General features: G+C 44.8%; 1 protein-coding gene across 2 annotated transcripts in view; it reads right to left on the bottom strand.

The window, feature by feature from the left end:
- Window positions 1–10,951, bottom strand: part of LOC147098605 (very long chain fatty acid elongase 6-like) — an 81,162-nt gene continuing 70,211 nt past the window's right edge. For both annotated transcript variants that reach the window (XM_085970523.1, XM_085970522.1), the window contains one exon: window positions 1–4,000. In XM_085970523.1, the coding sequence (XP_085826649.1) occupies window positions 3,579–4,000 (422 nt within the window). In that variant the 3' untranslated portion in view covers window positions 1–3,578. The remainder of the gene's footprint in view (window positions 4,001–10,951) is intronic.

Genomic DNA, 10,951 nt, shown 5'->3' with positions numbered 1-10,951 from the left:
CCTGAAACGTTAACCCTGTTTCTATCTCCACGGATGTTGCCTGGTCTGCTGAGTATTTCCAGCATTTTCTGTTGTTATTAAAATGTTCTATTCCATTTACTACCTTCTACAGCTTCTGTAAGGTCCCCTCTCATTTGCCTCTGTTGACAGCTGGGTTGCAAACTATGTGCATTGAATAAGTTAAAATAACTGCATTGAATAGAAGGCAGTTGCGTTCTCCGAGCAATTGGATAGTACAAGTTCTGCTTTTCCAAGTTACTGTTACTGTGAAGCTCTTGTGCCCTGGTACAATACATAGATCTGATCTTACAGAAAATAATTTCTTCAGATTAGAAAGAACTGTTAATAGTAATGTTTTAAAAAACAGCTCAGCCTTTGGAAACAGGATACCTTTTAAATGAGATGGGAGAACACTTAATTAATTTGTTCAGGCTAAATGATCCAGCTGCTTCTTAAAAAAAAATTGCAAGATAAAATCCACAAGCTCTGGGTACCAAAGCAAAATGCATTCTCAGATTTTTTTTTTTACATTTTTGCACATCTATTTTTTTTCTGTAAAAATAAACAAATTTTTTTAAAGCCCTTTAAACTGGAGTTTAACATAAAAGAAATAATACAATAAAAATGAACCCAAAACTAGCTTCAAATATTAAATGCACATTTGCTTTTAGTCAAGTCTCTTTCCCCCTCCCCCCCCAGTTGTTTTATGGGAAAGCAGCTTTTAAAAATACTCAAAGGGACAGCTTCTTTGCACTTTACGTGTACAATGAGCCATAGTCTATTTTCATGAATCTAGATGCAAATACTTGCAGCTTTTATGTACAATGATAAATTGTTCTATATACATTCTGTGTTTATAGATTCTTTGTTTCCCCCACCACCTTTTGACCCAGAATGCAGATTCATCCTGATCTTTTTGACATTTGGCTGTTACTGCACTTTACACACTTCCACACACATGCACATTCACCCATGCCATACACTATTTTAAATACATCTAGTTAAAGTCATTGTTCCCTTTTCCTTACATTAAACAACTCCTAATTACTCATCTGCCAATAAAAGCAATTTATAACAATCTAAATTGGTACACTTTTCACTCCAGAAGGACTCTAAAAGACACTAGAAAACCACCTAAACAAGCTAACTCTGGCTAATCTCAAAATTATACCACAGGTTATTTCTTAAATAATTATGCCATGACTGTTCTGGACAGACAGCAACAACCACAAAAAAGCTGCGGTTGGGGGGCGCAACTTGTTTGCTTTTAGAGTTCTTAAAAATACCCCGTAAAATCTGCTATAATTTGTCGGGTTTATCATTTTATTGGGAGTACAAAGGACAGATGTCCAGTAAATTCCAGAAGGTTTTCTGTGCCTGTTTCTGTCAGAATACACTTTTGCTGGTTTTTAATGAAGTCTATTTTTTTCCCAAACTGTTGCAGTATAGTTAAACCCATCTTTGCTTGAATCAGGGCTGGTAGACTTCTTTGGCATGGGAAAGCCACCTTGGCACTATAATGTGAGCAATAGACTGCACTGGATTGGCGGTTAGGATCAGATCAGCCACAATCTTATTGAATGGCGGAGCAGGCTCGAGGGGCCGATTGGCCTACTCCTGCTCCTATTTCTTATGTTCTTATGTTCACTGCTTAATGGTCTGGGCGACCCGCATTCAACCTCAGATGATATCTGCATTTCAGTTTCCTCCATACTTGGCTGCCCTTGGTTGAGCTGCCAGCTACAGGACCCAACAACACTGAGGTGCTTAGTTCAACTTGAGTTTTGTTTCAGCACCTTGCACTGGGTAGTCATGTTAGGGCATTGGTGGACATATGCAGGTCCTCTCGGAGCTCATCGTTCATGGGTCACAGAGAACAGCAATGGGAATAACGATATTAAATGATCTTTTGTAACCTGTCCATTTGATTATTCATGTGGCAATTGAAGTTATACACTCCATCCTTACTATAAAAGTTGTCAGGAGCTGAGCATTGTACTTGTACTAATGAGACCTGCAAGTCCTGTAAGTGTCAAAATGTATTATCAAAACAATCAGGAGGCCAAGTCCAATAGTTTTATAAGGACTGAGCCTCTTATAATGAGGGTGGATTTTTGTAAATGAAACACAGCCATTTACATGATTATTTTTCTAAAAGTGACAGATTGTGCTGGGTGGACAAGATTCAGTGTGTTAAGTGATTAACTTTAAGAACACTGCATTGGGAATGACTTTGGCAAGTCAAAAGATGGCAATATTTATACTGTAGGGGGACATTTCCATGTCTTTAAGTCTCCATGTTAACTATCCAATAACTGAAGTCTCCGTGTTCCTGTTGGTGATAGCAGTGGATAAATGCTTAGTACGTTTATATGACATTCCTCTGTCTGCTATTTTAACGGACATCAGCCTGTTCATTTTAATGTGGTTAACTCTCCGCTAAAATAAAAAGACAAAAGGAATGTGCTAAGGATTTGTGTACCACTATTGCCAACAGTAATTTCTTAAATATTTAATAATTTTAGCTATTAAAAATAGGCAAACTCTCAACTGCTTTCTGTCCCTCCCCCATTCCAGGAAAAAAGCTATTATTTTAAAAAGGTAATTGGTTTATGGTTAGACTGGCAGCTTTGTATAACGGGATTTTGTACCCTAGAAATCTATGTTTAAACCAAGTATTCTTTTATCTACAGCCAACAATATACGTGAAAAGCAGAGAGCTATCTTGTATCTGCCGTATGTATAAATAGAAGAAAAGCCCTCCAAGTCTTGTATAATTGTTTACTTAGATTCTTGGTACAATGACAAACCTATGAAGCACTAAATCCAGTACCCCCTGTAGATGTGTCTAATCAGCAGTACGAACAGTGTAGGGTGCTAAATCCTGCATCTAGATTGCCTCATACTTAGTGTCCGTAAGTATAGGGAAAGATGCCGATTTGAGATTTCATTGTGGGGAAAGAGTAGTGTCTTCCAGAATGTTCAACACACTATTCAGCGGTTAGTGCACAAGCTGGACTGTAGTGAAACTGAACGTCTGTAAAATCCTGCAGTAAATTATTTTTGAATTAGTGTTAAATTCTGTCCCCTTTCCCTTGTGTTTTGATTTCAGATAATGCAAAAAGCTCAACTAGGGTTTTGAAGCAAGTCTAAATATGGCTTCTTCCATTCATTCATTTATAATCTCCATATCAAACACTCTAAGACCATAGCTAAGCTCCTCTGCTGAAATGGTCCCACGCATCTCCATTTATTGCTTCTGCACCTTTTTGTGTGGGTCAAATCGTGCAGCTTGTACAAAACGAGAAAAGACTAAGATTCAGGTTTTCAACACTGTGGGAGCAGTCTGTGCCAGCCCTGATACCATCAGTGTTTCCTGGAGATGGTGCCAGCCAACAGCTTACAATGGAGAGCAGCAGGGAATGTGAACATGGAGAGTGTGATCCGATAAAAATCTGCATCATTCCAGTTCATATCAAATAACTCCATACCGTTTTGACAAAGCCATGACACCATCCATGTTTGTGCATTAACCACTGACTGACACTATTCCGTTTATTTTGTTCAGCACCCTGAGGTTATTCTGCCTTTAAACCCTTCTTCCTACTTAAGTAGGTTTCATAGAAGAAGCAGCAAAAGAGAAGGAAGTAGCTAAAGTACATAATGGAAGACAAGATGATATTTTCAAAGAACGAAGGGCAATGGCCCTCATGCATCCACGTATAAATCAGCACATTCACCACCATCCCCATTACCATCTGCATGATCTGGGTGAGGGTAATAAGCATGGCAAACCTACGTGGCACGTGAAAGCCCGCAGCGCGAAGTGTATAGTATGAGTACATAAAGGCGTGGACACCATAATTCATAGTCATGAACCAGCCGCCACCAGCTACCATATCTTTGTAGGAATACCAGGAGTAGAGCAACACTGTGATGTGGTGATACCAGTGCAGGAATATCAGCTTCTGTTTCCGTAAAACGATGAATATAGTGTCACCTGTAATAGAAGGCATCAGACATTTCAACAAAATGTGAAGCTACATCATCAGGTAAGTACAAAATCCATTCTGCTCACAGCCTGGCTGTGAATACTGCATTTGTACTTGCACTGAGTTCGATTCATCCTAAGTTGATAATTAGTGACAAGTGCATTTACATAGCATCTCTACTCAAAGCCAAAATTATTAGGCATTTTGAAGAAAAAATAATCCAACAAGAGACCAGGAACTAATACTGGGTCGTCATTTATCCCAGTGTATTAATAAAAAGAATTGCATATTTATATGTGTGAAAAAAAAATTGCATCCAGATGTCCCTTCAGTGCAAAAGGCAAGATGATAGCCAGAGCAGCTTAAATCACTGCTTGTAAGCTCCTTTACATATATCAGGGTAGAGTTCCCACTTTCGGCGATCCGGGTGCAAATTGTGCCCAAAATTGCACTAGTTTTCAGAAGGGTTTTTTCTCTCAAGTTTCTGCTCAAACTCATTTGCATGCCGCTGAATGCTAAATCTGCCATGAACCAGTGCAATCGGGCAGCGTTTTAGAACGCAATTTTAAAAAAAACGTTGCTTTATAAAAATAATAGCTGAAGTGCCCGGCGGTGCCGAGGCTTTTTCAAGGGCATGTTGTTGTTGGAAGAGAGAGAGAGAGCGACTGGGGGAAAGAGAGAGCGCGACTGGGGGGAAGAGAGAGAGCGACTGGGGGGAAAGAGAGAGAGCGACTGGGGGGAAGAGGGGGAAGAGAGGGAGGGGAGGGGGGAGGGGCGGGGGGAGAGGGGAGAGGGCAGGGGGGAGGGCGGGGGGGGAAAGGAGGAGGAGAGAGGAGGGGGGGGAAGAAGGGGCGGGGGGAGGAGGGAGGAGGGGGGGAGGGGAGTGGAAGGGGGAGAGTCCACGAGCCCCCTGATCCCCGTCCCCCCAAACTCCCGAGCCCCCTGATCCCCACCCCCCGAACTCCAGAGGTTGGCCCCCCCGAGACTCGCACCCCCGCCCCCACGGCTCGCCCACCACCCACCCCCACCCCCGAGGCTCGCCCCCCCCACCAACCAAGCACCGAACTCCGGAGGCGCGATCTTCCGAGCACCGGCCTCCCGAGCTGGCTTCAACATTGCGGCTGTGCGAGACGGCTGGAGGGCCCGGTTGCCAGGGTAACCGTGACGCTGACCAAGCCCTGCCCCCCGGCCGAGCCAGAGAGACGCCGCGTCTCAGCTGCTCCTGCTGCGCGCGCGGCCCCCCCCCCCGAGGGTCGCGGCCCCCCCCCCCCCCCCCCCCCCAGGTGAAGACCGCCGATTGCGGCTGTGCGAGACGGCCGGCGGACCCGGTTGCCAGGGTAACGCTTGACGCTCAGCAAGCCCCGCCCCCCGGCCGAGCCAGAGAGACGCCGCGTCTCAGCTCCTGCTGCGCGCGCACCCTAGCGGCGCTGGGCTGAGGCTCGGCCCTCCAGCCTTCGAGTGGGGCCGGCAGGTGCCTAGCTCGGGCGTGGGTGTGGAGGAGACGCCGAGGCTTCTAGGCCTACCTGGAAAAACGGGGAAAGGTAGGAAAATTAATGAGATTAGATAAGTTAATTACTTTCTAAATCATTTTTTAAAAAAACAATATGTGTTTTAAAAGCAACGTTTTTTTTTTAAGACGCAGAAAGCGGGAAAAAGGAAAAGTTTGGAATCAAGATGGCGGCGACTCACCTCGGTTCAGAACGATAAGGCCCGGCCACACACGCACCGATTGGCCCGGCGGCACACGCCAGCAACCCGGCGTACGATTGGTCGAGCTCGAGGTCACTCTGTCGCTAATGAGCGGATAATGAGATGCTAATGAGCGGAATGTTGAAGGTTTTTGGGATACCGCGGGCGCGATTTTAGCCCGGCCGAAACGTAAATACGCTTAAAACCGTCTCGGAAGCGTAAGCTTTCTTTGGAGGTAACGCGTGCGTAGGTACGCCCTGTAACTTTCGAGCGCATAGCCCGACAGATGCACACGCGATGACAGACAGAATGACAGACAGACAGACAGATGTACCGATTTATATATATAGATTGCTCGATATATTTAAGAGTGGTAACTTGGTGCAATTTGATTAGTACAGGTAGACTATCCTTTATCCGAAAGCCTCGGGACCAGCCGTGTTTTGGTTTTCGGAAAATTTCGGATTTCGGAAGGTATTTTATAAAACTGGGAAATTTGTCGGGGGTGGGGGTCGGCGGGGGGTCGGGGTCGTGCGCACGACTTACGCTGAACGAAAACACTTTCGGTTTTCAGAGGATTTCGGTTTTCGGAAGTGCGGATAAAGGATACACTATCCCTTATCCGAAAGGGTGGGGGTCGGTGGACCTTATGAATACCTGTATTCACACTGAGTGGGATAATTAAAGACTATAAATACTGTAGTATTACAGGGATAAATACTCTAGTACAGTTTATTTGTAAGGAAAACATTCAGTAAAACTTCAAACAGATACAGGTACAAACTAAGCTAAATACCTGTACATATACATGCAGTAAAGGTACATTACATCTGGCTTGAGGATCTTGGAGAAGAGGGTACATCAGTGTTGTCATCATTGTCATCAGGTTGGAGTTGGACATCTGAAGATGGGCCAGGAACAGGATTCTCAAGTGATGAAGCAGCACTACGACAGACGGCCTTTTTAAAGATTTCTTCCAGTGTCATCTGTCTCATTAACATTGGTTTCTGTCTAAGCAGTCTCTCTTTAATCGAGTAAACTTGCATAATCTCTTGCTCACTGATAAATGCACGTTGTTCAAGGCCAGCAATTAACTGATCACACATTGTCACCATATCGTCTATGGGGATTTTTTCACCTGTGTTCACAATGTCATCATCATCATCATCACTACTATCCTCATGCTTGTCTTTATTTAACACCATTTCAGCAATTTCCCCATCACTCAACGAATGCACAACAGGTGCATCATTGTCAATGTTCAGCACTTCTTCGATGTCAGCTTCCTCTAACTTATTATCACTTTCGGATGATAAACCTTTGGCGTAAGTAAGGAGGTTTGATATCATCATCTTCTCCTGACTGACAGGAAATCCTTCAAAATCTTCATCTGCAGGTCCATCTTCATGAAACATTGTTGAAGGCCAACGTCTGTGCCAAGCATTTATTAATGTTGGTTTGTCAACATCATTCCAAGCATTAGCAACTGCGTAAATGGCATTCTTAACATTGAACTCTTTCAGGAAGCTTTGGATTCCTATGCCTCTGTTGATTGCATCAAGCATAGAGTTCAAAAAAACGTCTTTATACTTGTTCTTCATGGAGCGTAAAATTCCTTGGTCACAAGGCTGTATTAAAGATGTCACATTAGGAGGAAAGTTAATGCCGAAAACATAACTTTTCACAAGAAGTTCAGGAGGGGGATGTGCGGAGCAGTTGTCCAGGAACAATAAAATTTTGCAGTTTTCTTCCAGTCCAACTTGCCTGCAATGAGCTCGTGTCGCTGGTACGAAGTGGTTATTGAACCAGTGAGAAAATATTCCTCTGGTTACCCATGCCTTCTTGCTCGCATAATAATGCACAGGTAAATTGCATACACCTTTCAAACATCTCGGATGTTGGCTTTTTCCAATCACTACCAACTTTAACTTGTGTGTGCCTGCAGCATTGGCACACCCAAGAACAGTCAACCTGTCCTTAGCATCCTTAAAACCTGCTGGTGCACTCTCATCATCCGTTGCTAATGTTTTTCTAGGAACGTAGCGCCAGAACAGAGCTGTTTCATCAGCATTGTAAATTTGTTCAGGACCGAGGTTTTCATCAGATATTATTTTTGCAAACTCATCTATGTAATTTTCAGCTGCTTCATGATCAGCAGAAGCTTTTTCACCACAGATTTTCAGATATTTTATACCATGACGCTTCTTAAATTTATGCAGCCAACCTTCTGAATATTCACACTCAACTTCAATGTTCAGTTCTTCATGGTATATTCTAGCTTGTTTCATGACCATCAAACCAGTCAGTGGCACACGTTCACCTCTGCGTTGTTGAATCCACTCAATCAGCACACGGTCAAGATCTTCATTTTTTGCCCTATGCAATGTTTTCCTACTTTTCATCAGTTTATGGTCATCACTGTCAGTGTAAAACTTCAACAACTTGTCTTCCTGTTTCTTTAAGTCATATACGGTGGTAGTTCCCACACCATATTCTTCAGTAAGACGTCGCACAGACACACCACGATCAAGCTTCTGCAATAACTCCACTTTCTGCGATATCGATAATGAGAGATGCTTCCTTCTCTGCCTCTCACTGTTACCCATAGGGGTATCTGCAGCTCTTTTTAGCATTTTCACAAATCGTAAAAAACCAGCAAATATCAAAGAGAGCAGCAAATATCAAAGAGAGCAGCAGGCGCACGTGTGACAGCACTGAGACACAACTGACGCCTCACACCTGCGTGGGTCAAGCATCGGGTCATGTTTTGCGCCACTTTCGGTTTTCAGAGGTTTTCTGTTTTCGGAAGTGTGGATAAAGGCTGGTACACTATCCCTTATCCGAAAGGGTGGGGGTCGGGTCGGCGGGGTCGTGCGCACGACTTACGCTGAACGAAAACACTTTCGGTTTTCAGAGGATTTCGGTTTTCGGAAGTGCGGAAAAAGGATACACTATCCCTTATCCGAAAGGGTGGGGGGGGGGGGGGATAAAAGAATATCGGACAGGCCGCTGCAGCTATCGGACGGGCCACTGTATTGTTGGGTTCACTCTCCCGGTATACCTCCTTCACACTGCCCGGCTCGGCCTGCAATCTCCTACCCAGGAGGGAACTCAGTGACCCTCTGCCCTGCTCAGCGTAAGTCGTGCGCCACTCTGGTCATGTCGTGCGCACGACTTACGCTGAACGAAAAAACCTTCGGTTTTTAGAGGGTTTCGGTTTTCGGAAGTTCGGATAAGGGGTAGTCTACCTGTACAACTGAAAATGGGTTTAATCACGAAAAATAAGCATTTTTTTTAAAATCAGAGTGTCTAGTCCACCACCTGTGAGTAACCCAGTTTTAAATAACTGAAAATGACTTTAAAAACTATACAGAACCATTTGAACATAAGAGAATGTAGGAGCAGGCGTAGGCCGTACGGCTTCTCGGCCATTCAATACGATCATGGCTGAATTTTTACATCAACTCCACATTTCTGCCCTATCCCCATATCCCTGGATTCTCCTAGTGCCCAAGAATCGATCAATCTCAGTCTTGAATATACTCAATGACTGAGCATCCGCAGCCCTCTGGGGCAGAGAATTCCAAAGATTCACCGCCCTCTGAGTGAAGTAAATTCTCATCTTCGTCCTAAATGGCTGACCCCTTCTTCTTAGGCAGTCCCTCGGAACTGAGGATGACTTGCTTCCACATTAGAAATGAGTTCTCAGCTGACTGATGAGTCCAATGCGGGACCTACAGTCTCTGTCACAGGTGGGGCAGACGGTGGTTGAAGGGGCGGGTGGGTGGGGTGCTTGGGTTGACGTGCGCTCCTTGCGCTGCTTGCGCTTGGCTTCCGCTTGCTCCCGGCGAAGAGACTCGAGGTGTTCGGCGCCTTCCCAGATGCTTCTCCTCCACTTTGTGCGGTCTTGGGCCAGGGATTCCCAGGTGTCGGTGGGGGATGTTACACTTTTTCAAGGAGGCTTTGAGGGTGTCCTTGAAGCATTTCCTCTGCCCACCTGGGGCTCTCTTGCCGTGCCGGAGCTCCAAGTAGAGCGCTTGTTTTGGGGAGTCTCGTATCGGGCATGCGGACAATGTGACCCGTCCATCAGAGCTGATCGAGCGTGGTCAGAGCTTCGATGCTGGGGATGTTGGCCTGAGCGAGAACACTGACGTTGGTGCACCTATCCTGCCAATGGATTTGCAGGATCTTGCGGAGGCAGTGTTGGTGATACCTCTCCAGTACTTTGAGGTGCCTGCTGTACATGGTCCATGTCTCTGAGGCATACAGGAGGGCGGGTATCACTGCTGCTCTGTAGACCATGAGCTTAGTGCCGGGTTTGAGGTCCTGGTCTTCAAACACTCTCTTCCTCAGGCGACCTAAATGGCTGACCCCTTACCCTGAAACTATGACCCCAAGTTCTAGACTCTCCAGCCAGGGGAAACAACATCTCAGCATCTACCCTGTCATGCCCTCTCACAATCTTATATGTTTCAATGTGATCAACTCTCATTCTTCTAAACTCCAGAGAACATAAGCCCATTCTACTCGATCACTCCTCATAGGACAATCCCCCCATCCAAGGAATCAATCGAGTGAACCTTTGTTGCACTGCCTCCAAGGCAAGTATATCCTTCCTTAGGTAAGGAGACCAAAATTGTACACAGTACTCCAGGTGTGGTCTCACCAACCCCCTTGCAATAAAGGCTAAAATACCATTTGCCTTCCTAATTGCTTGCTGTACCTGCATGTTAACTTTCTGTGATGTGTGTACAAGGACACGCAAATCCCTCTGAATACCAACATTTACTCTCACCTTTTAAAAAAATATTCTACTTTTCCATTCTTCCAACCAAAGTGGATAATTTCACACTTCCCCACATTATACTCCATCTGCCATCTTCTTGCCCAATCACTTAGCCTGTCTATATCCCTTTGCGTCCTCCTCACTGCTTACCTACCATCCTAGCTTTGTATAGTCAGCAAACTTGGATGTATTACACTCGGTCCCCTCATCTAAGTCATTGATATAGATTGTAAATAGCTGAGGCCCAAGCACTGGTCCTTGCGGTACCCAACTAGTTACACACTGGCATTCCGAAAATGACCCGTTTATTCCTACTCTCTGTTTTCTGTCAATCCATGCTAATATATTACCCCCAATTCCATGAGCCCTGATCTTGTTTAACAATCTCGTGACATCTTATCGAATGCCTTCTGAAAAATCAAAATATACTATGTCCACTGGTTCCCCCTTATCTACTATGCAAGTTACACCCTCAAAAAACTGC

This window comes from Somniosus microcephalus, chromosome 29, assembly GCF_052327205.1.
Source record: "Somniosus microcephalus isolate GS21.2 chromosome 29, FLI_Smic_1.0, whole genome shotgun sequence".
NCBI lineage: Eukaryota > Metazoa > Chordata > Chondrichthyes > Squaliformes > Somniosidae > Somniosus > Somniosus microcephalus.
The sequence above is the reverse complement of the archived record's forward strand: the minus strand, read 5'-3'. Positions and strand labels throughout refer to the sequence as shown.